At 46.6% G+C, this 26609-nt stretch overlaps 1 protein-coding gene across 2 annotated transcripts in view; it reads right to left on the minus strand.

Moving 5' to 3' along the window:
* The window catches only part of OTULIN (OTU deubiquitinase with linear linkage specificity), a 352006-nt gene that overhangs the window by 22663 nt on the left and 302734 nt on the right, over window positions 1-26609 (minus strand). For both annotated transcript variants that reach the window (XM_086965247.1, XM_086965248.1), the window contains 2 exons: window positions 15743-15840; window positions 1913-2056 (listed from right to left, as the gene is read on the minus strand). In XM_086965247.1, the coding sequence (XP_086821373.1) occupies window positions 1913-2056; window positions 15743-15840 (242 nt within the window). The remainder of the gene's footprint in view (window positions 1-1912; window positions 2057-15742; window positions 15841-26609) is intronic.

Genomic DNA, 26609 nt, shown 5'->3' on the forward strand with positions numbered 1-26609 from the left:
CAGTTTTGAATCTCATCAGAATGCTGTGCAGAAGGCTGGACCGCCTACAGGTTTCTCTCTGGAAATACAAATCAGGGGTAGTGGGTGAAGTGACATCTCTGGACTGGGTAGGGAGTCCTACCTTTTAGAAATCGTCACCTCCATTTCTGTAACCCCTACACAGTGAAGAACCCTTGAGAAGCACAGACACTCAGAAGGATTGACCAACAGCATGGATAAACCCAAGGTAGGGAGGTTACTGACTTATTTCTTTGACTATCTCAAGAGCTAGTAGCACTAGCTACCCATCTCCCTGGTGTGGAAACAGCAAAGAAAGCTAGCTAGGATTCCTAAAGAATGGGGGTCCCCCTTCTGGGTACTACAAGCTTCTGCTGGACACACAGGCACACTATAAAGGTGAGGGGCATGCAGGGAGAGTGATCTGCCATGATGACCATGGTGTACTGCTGTAGGAAGACCCCTGGCCAAGAGAAAAGCAAAGGATGAGTAAGAGAGCAGGTGCAAAACCTCCTACATGCACTGCTGATAGGTGGAGCTAGAAGTACTGTCCAGAGGTGTAAAAAACTACAGAATGAGCCTTCTACAGAAAGCAGTGCTAGAACCTGAGGGCAAGGAGACTCCATAGGAACATTTCTGGTGCTGGACTGTGCCACCAGAAGCAAATGGACAAAACCCATCGGGAACAGACCAGAGATGCCTTTATTTATCAACCCACTTGGGTGCTCTGCTGTCAGTGCCTGCAACAATGACCTACGGACCAGGGGCACCATTTGAGTAAAATATATACCACGTGTAATCTTCCGTTTCATCCGCAGGATGTCCTTGGCCATTATGGGCCCCCATGGGGATCAGCAAGAAAGTAAGCACAGTCACACTTATTTAGAATTTAATCTTTAAAGTAGGGGCCACCAGCAATCATACTGCCCCAGGAGCCTCTAAGCCTGATTGAGTAGCCCATTTTGGTTTCCCCAGACCACAAGCAAAGCTATCAGAGGTACCCTTCTCCCCCACCAGAGTCACACAAGACCAGATCAGCAGCAAGAGAGGAACAGTAGAGAAAGACTGCTTCACTACCAGTACCATGAACAGAGTTCTTTGGCTGGCACAGTGCCAAACTATACCGCACAGTGCGTGGGTACCCTACAAGGCCACTTCACATAAGAGGTAAAAAAGAAAGACCATCACATCAGCGGCACCAAAGCCTTCCAGTTGGAAGCGAAACACATCCTTGGTTTAAAATTCTGTCCCATCGTGCGGTGGGCACTAATTGGAATATTGTCTTCATGGCACCTGAGGAAGAGCAGGAGCACCACAAAGTGTTTCACTGATTCCAGGGGACTGCTAGGACCAGCAGAGGCCCCAGAAGTGCCCCCGCTGTAATTATACAAAATGGCATCCAAACTCACTTTGGGTCTCAAATACATGTCTCTGGGAGAGATTTTGCAACATTTAATGCAGTCCAGAACCTGACCTTGTGGTGTGACTTTGGAGTGATTTGACCCATTGAATTGTTGGGCTATGTAGTAACTAGGCAACTAGTTACTGATAGAATTAAGAGTTTCACTGTAATGTACATTGTCTTGTATTTTATGCTACTGAATGTATGTCAGAGCCCATAGAGAAAGGCAAATATGTTGCTTGTGGTACCAGTGAAATGTTTAAACTTTACTGTTGAATGCATGGTGATGCCTCAACACAGAATCCTGGCTTTTTATATTGGCACACCACACATGAGTTAAGGATATATATGGGGATATTGTTGTTGTAGGGGTTGGTGTCTGCTGGTGCACAAAATCGTTAAAGATATCTAAGACCTATGGGTCTAGTCCACATTTGTTGGTGATCTGACTTTGGTGACATTTCCTTAGTGTACACCTCCTGTACTGCTGGATATTCAGTGAAAAATGCATACCTCAATTAAATCCGGATTTTGTAGCCATGGTGGCAGTTCTGTTGTTTGACTCATTGCCTGGAAAAGTAGTGCTCTCAGAGCACAGTAGTTATCACCTCTCACTCTCCGAATAGAAGTGAAGTCCTGCGACACAGCTTCATAACCCTGTGGACCAAATAAAAAGTGCAAAATCATGGCATCAAAATCCTGCTGAATTTACACAAACAATTCCTCACCTTTAAGAGGATACCCTATTTATACAGGCCAATAAATGCAAATGGATTTCAGAAATCATACACAGTGAAACAATAAAGCATTCTGAAACTTACAGCTTCATCTAGTAAAATTACTAAACTCTGCTTCTAAGCTGCCCCTCAGCTTCCATGTCCACACAAAAATTGCCTTTCCCCACCCTAAATTAACTAATATTGGCAACGTCAATAGGTGCGATTTGATTTTTAGTTAGGAACCAGTTCTATTGGCTTTGCCTAAGCTTGAATTTGCCCAAAATATGAATTTTAGCAGCTGCCCAGTAGCAGGGGAAGTGCAGCTGCTGGGCCTGCTAAATTTCATTGCTTTGAATACTAAAAGGTCTATTCTCCACTTTGGAATCATACGTTGAGCAGACCTTAGGCACCCCCTGCAATATGTCTTGCAATGAGGTGTACCAAAAAGTCTTGCAGTAAAAAAGGATGGCTTTTTGCATATAATGCACCTGAGAGGTGAAGAATTGAATGTGACAAGCCTGATCATTGGGTGTACTTTACAAATGTAAAATACCTATCATGAATTCCAGTTGAAGCATTTCCAAGGACATGGAAGGAAACGCCAAGTGCGAAAATGGGTTGTTGGTTGATGGGTATGAAATCCTACTGAAGCAACAGCCACAATCCTTGCCAGGGTGAACCACAAAAACCACTAAATTAACCTGTACTTAACCTTCTGGTAGATTGCCACAAAAGCAGTCAAGCATAACGTAGTGGCAATGTGTAACGTGTCCATGCAGCAATGCAGTAATAAAGTAAAAACACAACACAAGAAAAATTGTACACCAATTTAGAAAAATAGAGTAAAATGTAATAAATGATTTGACCGCTAAACAAAAAAAGCCTGATTAGTAGTCCCGGAGATTTGCAGTTTGAAAGGTTTTGAGGAAAAACAGCACTTAAAAGCAAGAAGCGCCAATTGAAGTTATCTGTTTGCAGTGTACCAAGTAAAAGTCATAAAGACTGCGATGGAGCGAGGGCTTGATACAGGACGGAGTTCTGTCCGCTGTTAAAAATACCTTGTGTCCTGACGCGTCAAGATGTGAAGTCAATATGTTGGCCTGTGCGGCACGAGCGTCAAGAAGCTGTCAACAAGGGCTGTGGTGCGAAGAGCAGCAACAAGATGCGTCACGCAGAGCCGAGGTCAATTGAGCCATCGATGATGCGAGGACTTGCATCGAGATGCATTGAGCTGGGCAAGTTGGCATTGTAGAGAAGTAGTGGGCTAGGTCAGTGCTTGATAAGCCACTAATTAGATGCGGAGATGCTCAGTTTGGCTTTGAGATGCGTCAAGCTGGACCAGTAGTTGCGTTGAGACGCATCTCGCTGGGTCGGTGAATGCGAGGCCACTGAACTGGAGCTGCGATTTGCTGTCTTGCTTCAAGATGCATTGTGTTGCATCCTGGCAGAGGAGTCTGTTATGTGCCTGTAGTACAGAACAGGAGGCCAGCTAACTAACCCTTGGAGACAGTTTGGTAGTCTTAGGTTCAAGTTATAGATTCAGTCATTTTTCCTAAGGTAGCAGGACAGCAGAGCAGTCCTTCAGCTATGTCTTCCACAGGTCTAGAAGTGACCTGCAGAATTGTGTCTGAGTGTCCAACATTTATACCTGTGACTGCTGTAAAGTGGGTTAAGCTTCTGGAGTTTCCCGCCTACCTGCCCCGCTCCCATTGTGTCTGGGGGCACAATAGGCTAGTGTGAATTCCTGTGTGTGAGCTGAGCCAGCTCCTTTGTAATGAGGGTGGTAGGTGACAGATCCACCTCCCTATCAAGTCAGAGTTGGACCATCCTGCCAACACCGAGACCCTCCTTTGAGAAACGGTCTATGAGGAACACAAAAAGACCAAATGCCACTAGCTATGTGACCCAGGAACAGGCTGCAGGCACGCAATAGTGAGGATAAGAACACACCAACATTCTAAAGGCAGCATTTTCAGAACTGTGACTTTAATCAGACTTTACAATTAAACAGTGTTTCAAACACAATTCATCAGACAGCAGACAGGACTTTACTACACACTGGCAATCAAAAGATATTGCTTTTTAAATGTAATAAGGGAACCAGATGTTATCATATGTGAGAGAGAAGTCTCACATTAGTGAAACATTAATTTTGGAGTTTTTCATTAAAAGGGCATGAAAAACGTACATGTCCAACATTTTAAATAGACTGTACCCTGCCCTTTGGGTGATTCATGGCATATTCTAGGGGGGCATATGTATTAAAAAGAAAAGGCTTAGGCCTGGCAAAAGGTTTATTTTGTCAGGTCAAAATGGTAGTTGAAAACTGGACACATAGGCTGCAATGGCAGAGCAAAGTCTTCCTTTTTAGTAAGTATAAGTCATTCCTAGGGTATGCCCGGAACAGCACCGAGGGCAGTGGGAAGTGTATTCAAAAAGTTGGACATGTACTTTTAAGTCTTACATGTCCTGGTAGTGAAAAACTCTTACAATTATTTTTAACTCTTAACTTGGCTAGCCTCTACCATAGGTCAATATTGGGTTCCCTCATTAAATGTAATAGGTGGTAACTTTAAATTGGGAGCAGGTGGACAGGACACGTTTGAGGTCCTAAGAATTGTGAGTTAAAGCCTTTTTTAATGGTAAAGTCAGATTTTAAGTCACCATTCTGAAAATGCCACTTTTAGAAAGTTGTCATTTTCTTGTACTAACCATTTGGGGCCTGTATTCTGTTCCTGGGTCACGTGACTAGGTGCAGGTCTTTGTGTATTGCTCCAAGACAGTGAGACAAAGGGAGACTCTGTGTTGGCATGATGGGCTCTGACTTAACAAGGGGGAATAGCGGTCACCTACCACACTTCTACATCACAAAGGCTCTGTCTAGACACACTCACAAAAGGTTTGTCACCAGTCCTTCATGGCCCCAGACAAATTGGGGGCAACAGCAGGGAGGAAGGGGATGCCGGAGATCTCAGCTGGGTGGAAACATCAAGAACCATCTCCCACTTCAAAGTGGGCACAGGTATAAATAATGTACTCTCGGACCCAATGTTTCAGTACACACCTGGACCCATGGGAGTCTCAGAAGGTCAGCTGTGCTGCTTTGCTACAAAAAGAACTGCCACTCTGCTGCCTTCCTGCCTGAGTGAGGAGGACTGGACCTGCATCTTGAACCCAGGATCCTCATAGTGACTCCAAGAGCTAGTTGGCTGGCATCCTGATCAGAACCTCAGGCACAACATAGTCCAACAACCTTGAACTCAGCACCTGGACTCTGCCAGCTGTGAGTCCTGTCCTCCCAAGTGGTGCCACCTCTGTCCTGGACCCTAGGAAGTTGGTCCAAGGGCGCTTTACCAGCCCAACTGTGGTCACAGAAGAACACCGCAGCTCATCTGTCCATTGCTGTTTGACACATCCTCGACGCAGGACTGAGCATCGCAACCCTCTAGTCAACGGCATCCTCAATGACGACACAGGCCCTCGCATCACAGTTTCCTGGAACCGCTGCTGCATGTCATCTCCACACCGGACCATGCATCACCTCTGCTGTTCTACGTATCTGCAATGGGGGACTGCGCATGCCTCCACAACCAATATTTAAGAAACGTTGTTTAGTAGGACCTACTGGGTCCCTGTAGCTGGCCAGCACTCCATGGCTATGAAACCGGAAATTGCGACTGTCCCGGACTAGCACGACCAGATAACCACAGTTGAAGCTTTGTGCTTTCTAGCACTATTTTCACTTAAATCTCTAAAATTACATATCTCGGGTTCCACTGATTGGAGTTTTGTCAATTTTATCTTAAATTATATATCACATTTTACTCTGTTTCTAAAGAGGTGTGGATGCTCCCCGATTTATTGATTTGCTGCATATTTTGACGTGATCTACTTTCCAGACTTGTTCATTGCTGCATCTATTCAAAATGCTAAGAACGTTCATGGCAGTTGGTTTCTGATGACTGATTTATTGCAGCGGACTATATTTTTGCCTTCTGTATTGCACTTTAATGTTTTAATAAACCTTCAAGATTTCCCTAAGCTACTGGTCTCAAATTCCCTTTCTGAGTCAGTCCTTACATATTAACTGTCTTTTGAAATGCTGCTTTGAATCTAGTCTTTGAAGACACATTGCCTCATTCAAGTTTCAAAAATCTTTAGTTGGACATTATCCCCGTAGGCCTTAAAAGCACATCTTAAATACAATACATCATAAACAGTTTAAAATATTAAAATATACATCCAAGGCTTGATTATAAGTTAACAATACTGTATCAAAATTAATAAGACATTCTTTACCTAATGCGTATTGCTTTGCAAATATGAGAAGCAACATTAAAACATATGGCAGGGGACTCCATAGTGCACAACAAACGCATGACAGCTTTGAGATCCCTAATATTATATGCAACAAAAATGGGTTTTAGAAAGTGCTTCCTTAAGTCAAGATAAAACAGACGAGAAAGCATCAAGTGCAGAGTGTTCAGTTCTGAGGTTCTGTCACACAGAACTTATAGCTCACTAATTAGTATTGGGAAAGGAAACCTGGAGGTGTACACTATTCAACTGACGTCTTGTCAAAACAAAGTCGCTTAGTGTCACCCAGGTCAAATAAGATTGAAAGCCTCGAATAGAACTTAAGACATATATGTAACTGCTTGTTTCATCTCATCAGCAAAATCTCTCTTTCTTGCCCTTGCATTAAACAAAACAGCCTTCACCACTGATTTCTCGAGCGTAAGGACCCTAGTCTGGTCCTGAAGCCCAGAAAAGCCAAATACTGACCTAAGAAAATTGTTAATGACAGACAACCATGGTATTTTGAGAGCATAATCAAGCGCTAGACAATCCTGTATGATCGCCTTTGTTAATTCGGTCTCAGGTTTGAGCCAGATTGAATGCCACAAAGAAATAGGTTTAAGCACCAGTATATTTTTCAGATGGCTCAGCCCTACTTCCCTATGTATAATGGTAGACTATGACGAGGGGGGTTACAGAACATAAGCCTTAAAAAGGCACTTTCCTCAGCCTGAGAAGGGCTACTAGGCATGCTGCCCCATAGGCCCCCACCATAGGTGGCAGCAGCTACTGCCCTCGCTTTATAGATGGTGATCATTTCCTTGATTGGTCGACAACCAATTTTGTTAAAGAATCTAAACACACCCACAAAGACTCTTTTCATCTTCATACTAGACCTCCAAAAAGATGGATATTTTGGTTGCCCAGTCATCCAGTCTCCGCAAAACAACCCTGTTGAGGAGTTTCATGGACAAAATCCAGGGTTGAAATAGGACGCTAGTACTTCAGGTTAGATCTATCACCCTTCTTATATATAGGCACAATAATGGATTTAGCCCATGAAGGAAATACAAAACTCATTTAGGCTGCATTAAAAACTCATGTAAATGTTGGGCCCACAGCTCGCCCGTACCTATAAAGGCATCAACTGGGACGCCATCGGGCCCAGGAGTTTTCCCTTTAGCACAGTTGTGCATTGCACCCAGGACCTCATCCAACATTAGGGCCAAGAGCAAACTGCTCATAGGAATGGGACTCCTTTTTGGTCCATGTATATATATAGCCAATAGAGAACTCACTACTGATTAAAGGGCTGAAAATGGGTTCGAAGTGGCCTACTCACGCTTGTGAGGGAACGTGTGATGTTAGATCAAGACTATAATCACTTTTCAAAATGAGGGTGTTTACAGTATTCTAAATCAAAGTAATATTGTTAGTCTTCGCAGCCTGTACTAGATTCAGCCAAGCTTTTTCGCGTAACTTCTTTTTCCTAGCTGCTAAAGCCTCAATATAGTGTTTCCTTAAAAGTTTGACAGTGGCACTATCTCTTGGGACATGACGTAAAGCAGCCTCGGTCTTTTAGAAACCTGTGTACAGGTGTGGTTAAACGAACCCTGTCTTACAGATGAACCGGTTTGTGCTAGGATGTTAAAAACGAATTTATCAACAGTAGAACAAATTAGAAGAAGGTAATTTGTGGAATGAGAACCCTTTCCCACAAACTTATGGGTCTAGGAATTACCTAATTGAGAATCTTCTTTCAGTAGCAATAGTTCCCACTTGTGAATCAGAGTATTTAAGCCCATACCATGCCCACTGTGTTAAAATGTAGGGTACCCTCCCCGGTCCAGTTGGCAAAACCACAGACATGTCTTGCTAGATGGCTACATTTTTGGATATCAAAATCTCCACCCCATACAACTGAACATGCATGCTTAAATTGCAATAGAAACTCATCTAGGTCAGCTGTCAGAGCTCTGACGAACTCACGAGTAGAGTCAAACACATTGTTATAATAGGTCATATGAATCACATCAGACTCCCTCTTAAAGGTCAACCGTACAATTGATAGTAAGGACTGGACGTGACAGATCTTCTAATGACAACAGGCAATAGGTTGGAGAACAACATCTGTAAACCACCCTTAGCATGACCAGCATGGGACATGCTGTAAACAATGAAGAAAAATCCTCAACAAGTAAAGGTGTCATCTGCCAGGATTCCTGGATGCAAATTATTTGAGTGGTGAGGGTAATATTGAGCCAGTAATGGAGGTTAGCTTGGCGCTTCCTCTCTTCCATGCAGATTATCCATGAAATAGCACCCTCACAAACCAGTGGAGTGTAAGGAGCTGACTCAAAGCCTGCACTCTGTGTACTGAACACAAGAGGTTGGGATTTCCAGGCCTTAAGAGAGAGCACTCAAGTCCATTTAGCTGTATGTTGTAACTAAATAACACTTGTGCTTGGGGGCGGAGCTTGCCGGCGTCCATGAAAGACGTGTGAGCGCGGAGCTCCTCGCCTGAGCCCCTTTAAAATTAGTCAAAACTATCCTTTCGGCGCCTAGCTAGCTCTGAAAGCTGTGGTGGACCCTCTAGCTACGCCCCGGCCTGGTGGAGGGCTTTTCCCCGGTCGAAATCCGGTGTGGTGTCGCTTTGCTGTTCGGAGGAGGGTGAAGTGGCGGACCAGGCCGTAGTCCACGGTCTATCCTGAGAAAGCGCCCGGGCTGCGTCACGCTATGTGCGGCCCGCGACACGAGGGTGGTGCCGGTCTGCCCCTTCTGCGACTGCATAGCTGGCCCGGATAGGCGATATCAAGCCGTGCTCCAGAGAGCAGCCGTGGTGGCCTGACCCTGGTTTGTGCACCCGTGTTACGAGGTACTATCGAACGCTGACTGAATCCACAGGCGGACCGCCATCTCCCTGGGGAGAGTTTCATCGGCCATTGCCCGGACCTTCTGCGTCACTAGGCCTGCTGTGGAGCTACGGATTTGAAAGTGTATTGGGACGATGTGGTCAGGGGGCTCAACATTAGTGTGATTTGGTACCGAAGAAGTGCTTAGTTGTGTTCCTCTCTGGCCTTCGGGCCTACTCGTACTGCAGGGCGACTAGCCGCCATCTTGGACGCATTTCTTGCTGCGCAACATCTCGTCCATCGCAGATTGCTCCCCCAGTGTCTCCTCTCTGCCCTACCAATACTCGCTGGCGATATACTGCTGGCGGTTGAACGCCTCATTATACGACAACCTGGATCGCTATGGGGAAAGGCGACAAGAATCAACCCAAACTGTCCTTTGATCAGCGGAAGGCGAAGGGGGCTGAGGGGCCTGCCCCGGATGCCTCACAGCGGCCTACGGCGTCCGACAGCACGTTGTGTGCAGACATCCGTGAAATGCTGGGCGTAATGGAGAAGGGCTTACAGGACAGTATGGCGGCGATTGGCACTAAAATCGACGCATTGTCATTTAGGATGGACCGCATGTCGGAGAGGGTAGACAAACATGCTGAACGACTGGATATGGCAGAGCGGCGGCTAACGGAGGCGGAGGAAGCCCAAACGGAATGGGATAAAGACCGCAGGCAGTTCGGACGCCTCCTCCAGGTTATCCAAGACAAGACGGAGGACTTGGAGGCACGCTCACGGCGCTCCAACGTCCGCATCACTGGGGTGGCGGAATCTACCAACACTGGCAAGATGGAGTTGTTTGTGGAGAAGCTGCTCCGGACACTGTTGGGGGAGGAGGTCTTCTCCCCCATGTTCATCGTCGAGAGGGCTCATCGCACACTGGGGCCGAAGCCGCAACCAGGTCTCCCGCCGCGGCCGATCATTGCGAAGCTTTTGAACTATAGGGACAGAGATCTGGCGCTCCGGCTGGCGAGGGAGAAAGGAAACTTGCAATTCGAGGGCATGAACATCTCCCTCTATCCGGACTTTACAGCGAGAGTGCAGGAAGAGAGGAAGCGCTTCGCCCCATATAAGAAACAGTTGAGAGACCTGGGGCTGGACTACGCCATGTTGTATCCTGCGAAACTACGGATCAACAAGCAAGGACAATCACACTTCTTCACTGACCCTGCGTACTTGAAGAAATCTCTGAAGGAGTGGGCCAAGGAACAACGCAATAGCCCGAGGAACCAACGTGAGGACTCTGAAGAGGCTGCCACCATGGACGGCCAGGGGTAACCGAATATGTGGACTCTTCGCTGGGTCGTCCAGACCCCTCTGTGTGATTGACTCTGTTGCAGGTGCTGTGCATCTAATTAATCGAACCTGTGGGGTGCGCTTCTGCTACTGGTGGTCTACACTGGGGGTAATGCAACTGCGCGATTTACTGTATGCTGGTGGCCTGGGGGAGGGCTCTCCTGCGTGCGGGAGGCTGATTCTTTTGATAAAGTGTTTCCTGAGCTAGTGAGGGTGCTGAACAGTATTGGGGGGCGGGGTGCTGGGGCCACTGTGGTTTGAGGTCCTTGACCCAATTGTATTGTTGTCTAGCTGGGAACCTCTGCCCCTGTGCTTTCGGCCTTTTTCTGGCTCTCCTGAGGGCCCTTTGGGTCTGTAGTGTTTTTCCTTTGGTAGGGGGATGGAGGGGGGTGGTAGGTCCTGTCTGACCAGGTTGGGGATGGTCGGCTGTGGGTGGGTGGGTGATTGCTCTACTCTTCGTTTGTTGATCATGTTTCGTATGTTCTTTGGGGTTTGTGGGGGGGATGGTTTGTGCGGCCTACTTCCGGATTGTGTCTACTGTGCTACCTGTACGACGCTGATTTGTTCTCTGTCCTGCAATGGTTGATATTGAGACGCTAGGGCCGGAGAGTGGCCCCAATTCTCTCCGACTGTTATCTTGGAATGTGAGGGGGCTGAATGATTTCCGCAAACTCAGGAAGGTATTCGCTTATTTGCAGCGGCACCGAGTTGATCTGGCCCTGCTTCAGGAATCCCACCTGCCTCTAACTAGTCCTATGTTACTAACCAGGGGTCTGGGGAGTGCTTGTGTTGCTGCAGGGTTCACTACACATTCGAGGGGTGTGCTTACGTGGGCTAATCCCAAATCTCAGTTGACATTGCAGAAACTTGTTGTGGACCCAGAGGGTCGGTATGCTGTCACTCGCTGTGTGGGGAAAGGCCATGACTTGTTAGTTGTGAATGTGTATGGCCCCAATTACGACGCCCCTGATTTTTACACCTCGCTAGCGGACCTCTGTAGACAGTATGAAGGCTCCAGGTTGCTGGGGGGGGGGAGATTTCAATTTCGTGTTGAACCCGGAGCTGGACAGGTCGGCTGGTGCCCCCAGGTCCCCGGCGGCCTCGGCGTTGATTATGCAGGCGGAGCTGGTGAAACTGGATCTGCTGGATGTGTGGCGTCATAGGCACCCCGGGAAGGGTGGGTTCACTCATTACTCAGCCTATCATAATGTACACACGAGGATTGATTATTGGTTTGTCTCCCACTCGCTCCTTAATTCGGTGAGGGGGTGTACAGTACTGCCCCGCACGTTGTCTGACCACTCGCCGCTGCTTTTGCTATTAGAGGCCCCAGCTAGAGGGATACCCCCGTTCACCTGGAGGTTCCCCCCGTATTCACTGCTAGATGAGGCTTTCAGAGGGGAACTAGCGGAGGATATCGACACTTACTTCTCGACTAATGTGGGGTCGGTGGATAGTGTCCAGGTGCTCTGGGATGCTTTCAAGGTTTACATACGTGGGATGACGATGGCCAAGCACTCGGGGGTGCTTAAAGCTATCAGGCAGCGCTTGAAATACCTGGAAACTCAACTGTCTGATTTGGAGCGTCAAGCGGGGGTGTGGGAGGTACGGATGTAACTGAGAGGCTTAAGTCCCTGCTCTTAGAATTCCACGATGAGGCAGATAGGGAGATACAGCATATGGGAAAGTACGCCACAGCACGCGCGTACGGGGAACGAGACCGTCCTGGCTCCCTGCTGGCTAAACTAATGCGAAATAGTAGACCGCCCCTGGTGGTAGAGGAATTATTGACATCTAGTGGTGAGGTGGTAACCGGGGAGCAAGAAATACTGGCGGAATTCCACGCTTATTACACCGTACTGTACACATCGAGATCCTGCCACCTTGAGGAGGAGATAGATGACTATCTGAGTTACATCCAGATGCCCTTTTTGGCTAATTGGCAGCGAGAATTCCTGATGGCGCCATTCAAGAAAGAGGAGATTACAGAGGCGCTTTAGGGGATGAAGTCAGGCAGTGCTCCGGGGTCGGATGGCCTTACGGTGGCCTTCTATAAGGCTTTTCAAGACAAATTAGTACCTTACTTGATGCTCCTCTTTGACGACATTTGTCAACAGGGTAGTATGTCGAAATCTATAAGGGAAGCGCTCCTCATCACTATCCCGAAGCCGGGCAAGCCCCCCAACGAGTGTGGCTCGTATAGGCCGCTCTCTCTGATTAACGTAGACGCCAAATTATATGCAAAAGTTCTGGCGGCCCGGTTGGCTCTACTTGTCCCAGACCTGGTTGCCCCGGAACAGGCGGGATTCGTCCCCGCTCGGAACTTGACTTACAATATTCGCACTGTGCTAGGCACCATTCAGCATGTCCGGCAGGAGAACAAGGCTGTAGCTATCTTCCTGGACATGGAAAAGGCCTTTGATTCAGTGGAGTGGCCGTTTATGCTCAGGTTCCTACGCAGGTATGGGCTTGGCGAACCTTTCCTGCAGATGCTAGGGGCCCTCTACTACAAGCCGACTGCACGCCTAAAGATAGGAAACTCGGTCACTGCCCCTATTGAGATCAGCAGGGGCACCCGACAGGGTTGCCCCCTCTCCCCGCTCCTGTATGCTTTGGTGGCGGAACCTCTAGCCTGCGCTATTAGGGAATACCACGGGTTCGAAGGGATCAATTTTCCTACCTACCAGATCGGCATATCAACATACGCCGATGATACTCTGTTATATGTCAGAGAGCCGGAGGTGAACCTGTCATCTGTCTTGCGGGAAGTAGTGCGGTTCGGGGCCCTTTCGGGCCTTCGGGTTAATTGGAACAAGTCTGTGGCGCTCCCTCTGACCCCGGTGACCCTTCCATTTGACTCGGAATACCCGCTGCAATGGGCCACGGACTCTATCCGTTATTTAGGGATCCGTATTCACACTGACCCTGAGATCCTGGTCCGCGAGAACTATGGCGTTGCGTACTCCAAGCTTGTGGATGATGTGGAGGTGTGGTGTAGGCTTCCACTGTCTCTGATGGGCAGGATAGCAATTATGAAGATGGTGGTTCTTCCCAGGTTCCTTTTCCTCTTTGCTAACATACCAGTCGTGCTCTCAAAGGCCTTTTTCCGTCAGCTTACGCAGACGCTCATCAGGTTAGCGTGGGGGGGCAAACAACCGAGGGTCCAATGGAAACTTTAATGCTCCCTTATGAACGAGGGGGCCTGGGGGCTCCTGATCTAGAACGGTACTACAGGATAGCACAGGGGGCTCATCTTCACACCTGGATCCATGGGGACCCTGGCATCCCACACGTGAAGCTGGAGCACCTCTTCGCGGACCCCACCCCTCTCCCAGCCACGATATGCTGTCCTGTTGATCGCAGGGTTGGTAATTTGGATTCTATCGCGGCCACGAACCCCGCTTGGCATGAGCTGGTCCGCTCCCGAGATAGTGAGCTGTTGTACTCTCCCCTTATGCGAGTGGAATGGGCGGTGTGGTTGGCCCCGCTGACAGAGAAGGGAGTCCTGAAGGCGTTACGGGACTTGGGCATAGAAACGGTAGGGGATTTCTTTTTGAATGGCACGATGAAAACATCACAACAGGCCCTCCAGTCCCACTCGGGGACGACGCTGCTACACAGCTTCCAATATCATCGGGTCCGTAGGGCGTTGCAGGTATTGCTGGGCCCCGAAATGGCAGAGCCGCAGGAGGTGCCGGAACTCACATATGTCATTAAGAACCCATCGTCAAGCAAGTTAGTGACAAACCTCAAGAAATTGGGGGACAGGCACCGGCAGTACCCGCCATCCAAAGCTAGATTGGCCTGGCAGTGTGACCTCCAGTTGACGATCTCGGATGAGATGTGGCAATACTGCTGCACGAACACTAGAAAGATCTCACTTAATAGTAGACATCGTCTGATACATTTTAAGTACTTGCAACGGGTCTACTACACACCGGAAAGATTGCACAGGTACGGATTGCGGGAGTCGGCGGAGTGTGAACGATGCCACTTTCCCTCGGCTGACTTTTTGCATATGTCCTGGACTTGCCCTAGTATTCATAAGTTTTGGCGGGAGGTGTTCTCTGAACTGTACGATGTTGGGTGCGGAGGTCCTGCCGTGCCCAGCACTGGCCCTGCTGGGTTTTTCCAAACCATTGCCAGTGGCGGTACGGCGTTTGGCTGATATTGCTCTGCTGACGGCCAAGCGCCTGGTTGCGTTGTGCTGGATGAGGGGGCCGGTTCCCACTAAAAAGCGCTGGGAGACGGATTTGCTGTATTGCTGTACACAGTCTGAGGCGTATAATGAACTGCTTCCCCCAAAGAGTCGCCCTAAGAATTTCTGGGGGTTATATAGAGAATATCAATGCGCCAAGGGGGATAGAGAGTCGGATCCGGAAGGGGAGGTGTTGGATGAGCTGCAGGAGGGTGGGGTGGAGGCGGCGGAGGTTGGCATGGTACATGGTTGACTGTCCTCTTCCCGGTGGTGGCTGTCTGGTTTCTTGCTGCCGCTAGTTGAGGAGTTGAGTGTGTGAGTCCCCGGGATGATTGTGCAGGGTGGGAGATCTTCATGGTCCCTTTCGAAAATCGCACCACACCATTGAGCCCTTTGGTTCTTGGCTATAGGTGCATTGTTCATCTGTAGAATCGGTAGTCGTGGCAGGTGGGTGGGTGGACACGGGTGCGGGTAGGCTGACTTAGTTGAGGGGTGGGGGGGGGATTTCTTTTAGTTGTGGGTTTATTGCACTCTTTTTTCTCCCTCTTTCAAGGTATTTTGCTTCCATGATTCTGTGCTTTGTTTGGCACGAACGAGCTGACCGCATTATTTTTGCACACTGAGCTATGGACATGGGTGTTGATACTAGCATCAACTGTTTATTTCTTGATATGTGTCAGACTCTATTCCTGCAGAATGGTTTTTTTCCTTCCTACATGTGCGCCGCCAGGCCCCTGGGATGCTGGCACTACGGCTGTGTATGAGACCACTGCCCTTTGTCCTAGGAGCTATCAATTGTTGCAGCCGGCCTCCGGGTTGTAGGCGATGAGTGCTGTGTGCTTACATCGAAGGTGCAATAAAGTATAAATTTAACAACAAAAAAAAATAACACTTGTGCTTAGTATGACAATAATAGGACTACACTCACCTTTTTCATTAGGTTTGTAACTGCAGTTTGTCCTCGCCATTCCTTATGGCAGTATTCCATAATATCCATTTCAGGAGCCAAACCCACCTTATTTGATTCTAGGTAAAACATAAAAGCAAACACAAGTTTAGATACAAAAGTTGAATGCATAACTGGCACAGTAGCTCTTTCATGAAAGAATACAAGGATGGTCCGTGGAACAAATGTGATATTTTAAATTCTAGTCTCTGTCTGGACAAATGTTAACATAACTGATAAAAAAGTCCTAAAGGGAAAAACCTTTACTGTTATTTAGCCAAATCACAATTCTTTAAAAATGCCTGTGATGCTCTAATTAAGTAAAGGATTTCACATCATTACAGGAGAAAACAATGCTGCAATTCTATCATATATGCACACTTTGGTAATAACAGTGACAGGTATGTTGAAATACTTTGTCAGCATTTGAAAACTGATATCAGAACATCACTAAGGTCAAAGCAAAGCAAAACGTGAAATGCAATGGAAAGTAATGGTTATACGGAGACTAAAAAATGTTTTTACAAGTGTATTCTGATGTCAGAATGGTCTTCAAACTGTGGGGAGCGCAGCATCCCCCCCGGGGGGGGGGGGGGGCACTCCACCCCACCACTTCTCTTCAATTGTTGCTCCATTGTTGCTTTCAGTTCGAAATGCAACGTTAGGCTGAAAGTGCTTTACCCCCGCCGCCGTGTGGCTCAGCTCGAGCAGCTGCTCTTGTGGCGTTTTTAGCTTGCTGTGTCATTACTATGACAACTCACGTAATTTTTCCTCTCCCCCTTTTTAGGTCTCGCTACGACGAGCGTTCTCGCAGCGAGAACTATAGTCAGCGTCTCAGGCGAAAAAACGCGACAAAGGGAGACAAGAGCTGGCCGCTCGCCCAGCATTCCCTATGGCGGCGTCAGATTACGACGCGCGCCTTCGAATCGGGTCGCGCGCGTGAGCTTCGACCGTAGACAGCTCACGTGACGTTGCGTGGCCCAATCCGAAGGCGCGCGTCGGAATCGGCTCTCGCAGTCCCGCCCCTTCTCGCCGGACCGGCACTCGCACAGTTCTACTGAACATCTAACATTCCCTCCTAGCTCCCGGCATGGCCCTCCTGGCCAGCACCCCACTCAAATGGACTCACTGAGTTCTGCGCATGGGCATATTTTGTCAAGAATTTCTGAGCTACTCGGACAGCCTGGCTTAGCATCTCGAATAGCATGCCTGAACTCAACACACCTTCCCACGGACCTCTATGCATAGCCCTAACAATATCCTCTCACATAGCTCTGCCCTTGGGGCCGTCGCCTCACCCCGGGGCCAGATTGGCAGTTGTCGAGCAGCTGTGCGGGCCGCACTGCCCCAGACACCTGATTAAAGAAGACGCAGGGGCCGGGCCTTTTCATGCGGGTTATGCGCCTGTATGTACTTACCCACAGGAAGCCACCTTGAACTCAGGGCCGAAATAATCTCCACAGGAAACTCGCAATTAGATTGGCGGAGCCCTGGGACTCTTAATAGCTTGGGATGTCCTTTAAACAAGGTCAAGGTGCACCACTTCAGAGTTTGCATGAACTGATAACTTTGATGAGGTTAACAGCAATAATCACATTAGTTGTTATTTTTGTTCTTTAAGAGTTCTTTAATTGAGTTCAGTTGTAAGTAACAAATCACACACAGGAGCTACAGCCGACGCGTTTCGTCCTCTTGGGACTTCTTCAGGGCGAAGTGAAAAATAGGATAGTGTCCTTATGTCTTCTCCCGTGACTATCAGGGTGCGTGGAAATATCTGTAACGATATCTCGTCTGTCCGAGTGTGAGTAGTGGAAAATGTAGGTTTGGTCTGGCTATCTATTGTAGGCCTGCAGTACAACGTCCTCCTCCGTCAGGCTGCTACCTGACGGAGGAGGACGTTGTGCTGCAGGTGGATATAGGAACCAGGGGATGCCTTAGCCCACTTTATTAAGAGTGCCTAAGCAGAAGGTATAATACCCCTTTTCTTACAACAAGCCTACAATAGATAGCCAGACCAAACCTACATTTTCCACTACCCTGGTTCCAGCTCTCTTTGGATCAACATCCATATTCTTGATGATATTTACAAGTACAATATTGAAATACCTTTCCAAGAGAATTTTGGCAGTACAGATTACAAATTGATATATACTGCCGAATAATAAGAACGGCTCGGACAGACGAGATACCTCCACAGAGAAGTTTTTGTTCAACAGGATGCCCTATCGAGCATGACAAATCGTTACAGATATTTCCACGCACCCTGATAGTCACGGGAGAAGACATAAGGACACTATCCTATTTTTCACTTCGCCCTGAAGAAGTCCCAAGAGGACGAAACGCGTCGGCTGTAGCTCCTGTGTGTGATTTGTTACTTACAACTGAACTCAATTAAAGAACTCTTAAAGAACAGAAATAACAACTAATGTGATTATTGCTGTTAACCTCATCAAAGTTATCAGTTCATGCAAACTCTGAAGTGGTGCACCTTGACCTTGTTTAAAGTAATTTTCAGTTCATGTTTTGAACCAACATTGTAACGGTGGGTGTTATTGAAGTGTGCACACAGATTGTCCCATGTATTATAGTGTGGGTCTAAACTAATTTTGGGAGAATATTTGACCAGGTGCTGTTCTGGTGGGAATTCTCCACCGTTGTTCTTTTTCCAAAGCTTGGGATGTCCTGTCACCTTTTAAAGTGTTGTCAGGCCGGGTGCAGTCGTTCACCCCGCGCGGTTGCAGTATCACAGAAAGGGAACAACTGGCTGTTGGAAAGGTAGCTCAGTGGTCTGTGTGCCTGCGGCAGATATCTGCAAGACTATAATTTCTGCTGAGCCCAACTGAACCATTCATCCTTCCGAGGACGATAAAATCAGAACCGTAGTGAGTTAAAAAATATATTTATAAATTCACACAGGACACTTGGTGATGGGCGATACGTGTTTTATTTTTTTTTGTGTTAACTCGTCGTTTTACCAAAAATATTCACGCTTTCGGAGCACCAGTGTACCTTTTTAACACTTAAACAAAGTACTTTGACGTCAATGAGGTGAAGGGAGGGCTGGTGGGGACATTCTTGTGAGGATTTTGTGAAGAGAGTTGGACTGACAACTAGGGAAAGTGGAGGACTGGCCCTTTGCACAGTGCTTTTGATTCTTAGGTAATGTCATGTTTGTGTAGCAGGCTGGACGGGTTTCTCATGATACTGGAACATTTAACAGATACTATAAAGTGCTTAGCGCCAAGACTGGCTCCACAGAAGGTGAGATTAAAAGCAGCAGCCTAATGGCCCCGCGTTACACGTCACACTTTAATCAACCTATGTTACGTTTGTTTGCTTCCGCATTAAATTATCACATATATGCACAGCCAGTAAAAGGTTAGTCACGCGTCAAATATTCAGGAGGCTAAGATTTTGGGTGCGCGATATGTAAAGTGGCAAAAACAATTTGCACTGCCTGCTTCTGTTTCTTTAGTGTTTGTCCTTACTGTCACTCGTGTGCTGTTATCTTGCCCACAGAGGCAGGCAGGTGTGCGCATGTGCAGATGACAGTGGTGCAGCACGACAGAGGCATGCAACGGAAATAACATAGAAAGGCGCGGGGTAAGGCAGCCTTAGCGCTGAAGACTTTAAAGTGCAGGTGCAGTGTTGACTGTTGTTTCTCTCCAGTGCATATTTTGGAAGTAGGGTGTTCTAAGTTTCTGTGGGTCCTGGGTCAAAAACCCGGTGCGGAACACCATTAGAAGCTTCTTCCATTTTACCAGGTGCCATGAGCAGCTTGGCAAACTCAACAGGTCTGACTTTTAATGTGCTGATGAATGCAAACTGCATTTGTGTACACCTACATTTTGATGCGTTCCCACATTAAAGCTGTTTGCTTTGCCAATGCTTGTATTGTATTGTATGTGCTCTTTGTATTGTTGTGAACCTGGTGGGTTGTGTGCCTTTAAGGCTGTGTGCCGAAAACATGTATGTGTGCTCTCCGGTTAGCAGCACTCCCTTCCGCTGTCTTGTGCCCAGTGTGACACACTAGAAAAGCTTAACGCCAACCCCTTCCTTGTGACTCCGCACTCAGCAAGGTTCACAAGCTTTTCTCTGCTATCTGACTGAATACATTGTACGCTTTTCTGAATCGTTTTGTCCACCATAAGCGTGGAAGGGTATGCTCAGACATGAGTCCCTTGCTCACTGCACCATCAGGATTCAAGCAAGCCGGGCCGAAGACGGCTGTAATGCCAGAAACCGGTCCCCGGAAGCTTGTTTCCTTTCCAGTAAAAGAATTGGCTGGGTAGTTTGGTCTGCCCTGTTCCCATGATGCACTGGGCCAGAGACAGACTAATTTGCATGTAGCCAGGTTCTGAGCTGGGATGGTGCAGTGAGCTAAAAACGGTGATGCATCAAGCCCTGATCTGTTCACTGAGTAGGAGTGTTCTGCTTAATTCAGATACTCTGTCCATCACCACTCCCTTTTCTGAATCGTTTTGTCCACCATAAGCGATGGAAGGGTATGCTCAGACATGAGTCCCTTGCTCACTGCACCATCAGGATTCAAGCAAGCCGGGCCGAAGACGGCTGTAATGCCAGAAACCGGTCCCCGGAAGCTGGTTTCCTTTCCAGTAAAAGAATTGGCTTGGTAGTTTGATCTGCCCTGTTCCCATGATGCACTGGGCCAGGGACAGACTAATTTGCATGTAGCCAGGTTCTGAGCTGGGATGGTGCAGTGAGCTAAAAATCGGTGATGGATCAAGCCCTGATCTGTTGACTGGGTAGGAGTGTTCTGCTTAATTCAGATACTCTGTCCATCACCACCCCCTTTTCTGAATTATATTGTCCGCTTAACCTTATACCGACCGGAGAAGTTCACTAAAACGCTATTTTCTCATGAGAGCTCAGCAGAGTCGCACCCAGGGACAGCAGGGTGTATCAAAGGCCCACGCGGTATGGGGAGGGGAGGGGGGACCGAGGCTTACCAATTCTTAGTGGGCCCCTTTAGCATATCGTGTAGGGGTGCCAGGGCACAAGTCTTAACAAGCATTTGCAATGCACTAGGTCCCGTATTTACATGAGTTTAAGCTATTGGCATTGTAATGACAATGCTTTTTATGTATGTTTTAAAAACTCAAAACTTAAAAAAGGCATTGTCATTTACAATGCCAATAGCTCAAACTCACGTAAATGCGAAACCTATTGCATTGCAAATGCTTGTTTCTTCTGGCCTGCAATTGGGGAGTCTAGTGCCAAAAGACACACTGACGCTTGCGATTGGTTTACTTTGGGGCTGACGGTACACCATTTCCTATGACACACCGAGTTCCCGCCTCGACGTAGGCGGCGGCCGCCGGCGATTGGTCCTTCCTATCCCCACCCTCCTAGTCACGCTGATGACGAGTCCCGCTTTCGTGAATGCTGGTGATTTGTATTCCGGCTTTATAAACACTGACTATTCCACACTGGACTATCGTCGGGGTCCGGTAATGAGAAGGAGCATGCAGGTTCCAAACGGGTGTCTAGCGTAAAGGGTGTGAGTACAGCGATCAGCAGCTAAGTACAATGCTGTGTCATTGCTTGTTCGTATTACTTATCCCTTCCTCGTGACCCATGGTGCATTGATTGTTTGTACCTTTTGTAAGAATCAAACCTTTTTTTTCTTTGTAGCCCGTCTTTTGCCCAGCAGCACTAATTAGTTTTTTTTGACCGTGGTAGTGTTTATTTTCTAAAGTCCACTTGCTATGCAGTAATGTTATATGGGCATTGAGACACCTTTGTCTGTTATTTTTAATTGTACCAGCACGCCATTTAGGCTAGACAGGGACGGCTGTCCTTTGTCCTTTTCACAAGGATTCTATCGATAGTCCTGTATGTGCACAAGTTCACTATTAGTGACACTCGTGTCCTTGACACTGTTAAAAGTTTACCTCGAAGAGCACACCAGCATGATTATTGTAATGATGACAACTTCTAGGAGCATATTGAAAGAATTATTTTGTCTCTCTTTGTTCTTATGTGTTTGTCCGTCATTTTTTCCAACCAGAATAAACTTAGTTCCACTCTAATTTTGAAGGAATCTACACTCCATGTATTTAATAGATTTTTTAACACTAGTAACCCCTGGTCAGGGTGGGCCTTAGCGCGCCCATATCACTGGGGTTCATCACTACACTTTATTAGTCCTGATGGAAGCCTGACTAAATGCTCACACATAGGCAGAAACATGTTGACCACACCGTTGGGATAAAACTGGACTTTTAATTTAGTCCTTTATCCTACACTTCTGTTTTTACTCATGTCTGATTGTGTCAAAAAAGTATTTTATTGATTTTGCCAATCTGGACATTTTTAACTCAGTGACCCACCTTTCACCAATCACTTAACCAGTTCCACAGTAAACTGGCATTGCAGCACACTAGGGTGGCATTCGGCCACTCCTGGTGGGGCCCGATGATGAAGCATGTCACCAACTAGGTTGGTGAGTTAGGGCCTTCTGAAAAACCTTAAATTGGTTCTCTTCACAGGAAACTCATACTGTGAATGATAATACATGCTTGCTCTTCTTCCTTTTCGTAAATACACTCCTTTGTTGATTTCTTGAAGATTCACTAACACCAGGCCCAAGTCATATTGATGGTCCAGGACTGGCCAAGAAGGATGTGGTATACTGACCTACTTTACCTCTCATCACACCCTCCTGTCCGTCTCCGTTTCAGGGCAGACCTTCTCATGCAGTTACAGGGGCAGGTTCTACACCCCCACCTCCAGAGCCTGCATCTCCATGCCTGAAGATTGAACCGGGCAACCTTAGTTCTCTCTTTCTCTTACTGGATGTGGTGAATGTTAAATCGGTCTAATCCGGCAGGTGGGCCTGATCGTGAAATGGTGTGGAGAGACATCGATTGATACCTTTCAAGCCCATTTGTCTGATATTCTCAGTTTTTCTCTTTCCCTAGTGCAACAGGGTTGTGCAGTAGAAACAGTCAAAGGCTACTTGTCTTCCTAGTCAGCCTTTCTCTGCTTACCAGACCAACTTTCTTTATTCATGAGATTCATTAAGGGTCTCACTCCATTTATCATGCCTCAGTGGGATTTGAATTTAGTCCTTACTTTCTTGATGGGGTCTTCCTTTGAACCCCTGCATAACTGTCCATTAAGGTTTCTAGCATTTAAGACAATATTTCTGACAGCAATTACTTCTGCCAGGAGAGTTAGTGAGATGCATGCCCTTACCTCTGAGCCCTTATTTACCTTAATTCATGCAGATAAGATGGTTCTTGGCATCAAAGATGATTTCCTGCCTAAGGTGGTGACTCCCTTCCACCTAAGGCAATCTATCACTTTACCTACTTTCTATCCTCCCCCTCACCCTTCTAAGGAGGTGGAGAGAATCACCGCCAGGACCCTAAGACGGCAGTCAGCTTCTACCTGAACAGGACAAAGGACTTGAGGTTAGACAACAAACTCTTCATTGGACATGTGGGCAAGATGAAGGGCAAGGCTGTCCACAAGAGAACGCGGTCCAGGTGTGTCATCCTTTGCTCCAAGATCTGCAATGCCTTGGGCAAGAAGCAACCTCCTGAAGGCATTCAAGCTCATTCCACCAGAGCCAAGTCTTTTTCTTCTGCTTTAGCTAGAGGTGTCCCGGTTGTAGACATCTGCAAGGTGACAACTTGGGCCTCCCTCCACACTTTCGCGAAGTATTATTGCTTAGACTCGAAGATGAGGGGTGATGGCCACTTTGCACGTTCTGTGCTGCAGGATTATTCGGTATAGGTCAGCGGGCAACCTCCTCCGAGAGCGGGACTGCTTGGCGATTCAATTCAAAAGGTGAGGAATCCACAGGCAGAAGTATCCATCACACAAGTTACTTACCTTCTGCAACGCTTCTGGTGGATACAGCATCTGCCTGCGGATTCCTCACTGACACACTCGCCTCCCCGTTGCCTACCTGTCTATACCTAAAAAGGATGAACATGTGATACATGCATTTTATTATGAATTAATTGAAATTATGTAGTATTTGTCATTAGGAAATGTCTAAGTTTTAGAATTTCCAGTTTCTTTCTTGGTTTCTGTGTACGCTTGTGGAAATGTTGTCTGTTCACATATTTGTATCGAAGGCACGGAAAAAAATGGGTGGCACTGACGTCACCACGCCAACAAGGGCTTCTTATGGTTCCAATGCCATCACGCAGGGTTGCGAAAAGGAGCCGTTCATCGGTGATGTCCTTGTCGACGTGGGAGAGTTATGGAGAAAAGTTTCTGTGGAATGCTGCACATAGGGGTAATTCAAAAAGTGAGGAATCGACAGGCAGATGTATCCATCAGAAACAATGGATATTGAATTGTAAGTCGCCTCAGAGTTCCTAAAGATGAAAGGATTTGGGGCAGGGGCCCTGGGCCTCTATAGGTTCACACACCACCTCAGCGATTGCCAATATTATTATAAAGGTTACTGGAAAAAGGTTATCAGTGCAAATGGTTTGATAGGACATCCCAAAACCTTCAACTCTATCTTATTTAGCCCTGATAACTTCTTGTCCTATAGGTAGTGGGATGTATGGCATCTGCTCTAACAAGAGCCCAGTATCTCTACAGGACAGGAAAAGGAGGATGAGTGGTTCCAAACATAATCCAGTTTTTGGGTGTGACAGACAGACTAGAACGAAAACACACACTTACACTTTCTATTCTAACAAACCCACTCATCCATGAGAAAAACATGCTCTTTATTCAGAACAACATTCTCTATGAGCGAATTTACTGTGGGGATGTCTATGAATGTTCATCTGTACTTCACAGATTGTGTATCTTATGCACTATATGGGTGCGTCACACAGAAAGAAACAGACAGTGTGAGACTGGCGGTGTATTTCACTGGAGTTATAGGAGTTAAACTACCAATAACATGGCACTGGGCTGCATTACTGTTGCTTAAAACAAATCAGTAGGGCAGAATTCTGTCATGTTTCATTTGGAGGCACTCGCTAAACAACGCAATTCTAACCAACCCATATGTGAGGTTGTGAAGAGTGGCCCTTGATATTCTGATCTCTGTGTTCAGGTACTGATGAACCAGAGTAAAACCTGGTAAGGCTTGGGAGCGGAGGCTGGCATGGAGAGGGGAGTTTTTCGCAAAACAATGATTGCCAAAGATCTAGGGGTTTTGGACTTAATCATCAAGATAGTCCTAACTGTCAGATATTAGATGTCAGAAGTCAGGAAAATGTAACTGGGTAAGAAGGATTCATTTCTGAAAATACAAGATACCAGAAAGAACAATTGAAGGGAGTTCTTAAAACCTGTTAGGGACAACATCTTACATTACATACCCTCTCACATTTTGGAAATTGTAAACAGTTCTCTGATAAATCTTAATCAAGGGTTGGTATATGAATACTTCAAGTTTAATAATAATGCTAAATGACAACCGTGGTATATTATGGTAAGTGTAAACTGAGGGAATAGAAATGTGTCTTTTGTATATAGTGAAATTATGCAAAGCTCAGGCCCATTTCAAAACCATTTATGCCACAGGACTATACAAATGTTCTAGCCCAATCTCATCAATTTCAATATTGTTGTCTATTGTTACGGTCACTTACGAAGCAAATAATTACCCATGAATATGGCAGTGCAGCGCATCTATGACAAAATTTGCATGGTCGGTTTATGAAAATGCCAGTTTTTGAGTGGTCGCCCCCACGTTTTGCTGGATTTTACAGCTGTTTTGTACTCTGCACTTGGCCATATACTCTGACCCCCTAAAACATATCAAAATTTGGCTCAGAATTGGTATATTTAACTTACCTGTACGTTCAATGTATATTGTACAAAGTTTATCCAGGGTCTGCAAGTTAAATGTCACTAGTGGACTGCAGCACACATTGTGCCACTGCTAGAGAGGCCACTACTGTAGCTTCTCTATGCAATTTAAATTGTCAATTCAACCTGTCAAAATAACCCCTTTTGACAGGCCTATACCCTCCTTTTAAATATTCACAAGTCATCTCTACCCTAAGGAGGCATAATGCCCAATAAGGAAGGCTGCATGGTATTGAAAAGTAGGTAATATGTTTGAAGTAGAGTACTCGTTACAGTGGCAAGGCGCCCAAAGCTATTCTCACTGTAGCAGGGTTAGCAGTTTTTACAGGCAAGCGTTGGGATACAATATTACATTAGATAATATTATCTCTCCACTTAAAGAACAGCTACGATGTCTAATCTTGAACTTTTTAAATGTATTATTACAAGCCCAATCCTTTCTTGGTTTGCAGCTACAAAGTTAATTCTTGGGCTTTTTAAAACATGTATTACAAGCCCAATTCATTGGCAAAGTCAGATTTGTACTAAAATATTTTACATAAGAGACTTTAAGAAAATGTCACCTCTTACCTACCAAAAGCCCTTAGAAGCCCATTTGCACGAGCTTTCAACTGTCACCCAGACGCTGAATAGCATCTTGATGAGGTGTAATCTTGCTCCTAGAGCTGAGACGAAGGCCTTGGGTGTGGTGAGGAGTCATGTTCCTCTGACAGACTGACACCTGAGCTGTGCCCAGGAACATAAGTAATTTCAAAGAGGCCTACCCAATCACAAGCAGATGTAGCTAACTCATTATTTGTCCTCCTAGACAGCCAGGCACCCATCCCAGTGGGAGATGACCTAACCCCAGAACCGGCTTTAAAGTGACCAAAAAGGAGGGGTTGGTCTTTTCCCTAGCCACACCTCTATGGTAGGTAGAGGAGCTCTGCATAAGGAAAGAAAGATTCTGCTACCTTTGTATTTGATTAGTTGGAGACTAGAAATGTGAGATTGTTTACAGTAGGATACCCAAGAACAGCTGCAAAGGTGGGTA

This window comes from Lissotriton vulgaris, chromosome 4_1, assembly GCF_964263255.1.
Source record: "Lissotriton vulgaris chromosome 4_1, aLisVul1.2, whole genome shotgun sequence".
Taxonomy (NCBI): domain Eukaryota; kingdom Metazoa; phylum Chordata; class Amphibia; order Caudata; family Salamandridae; genus Lissotriton; species Lissotriton vulgaris.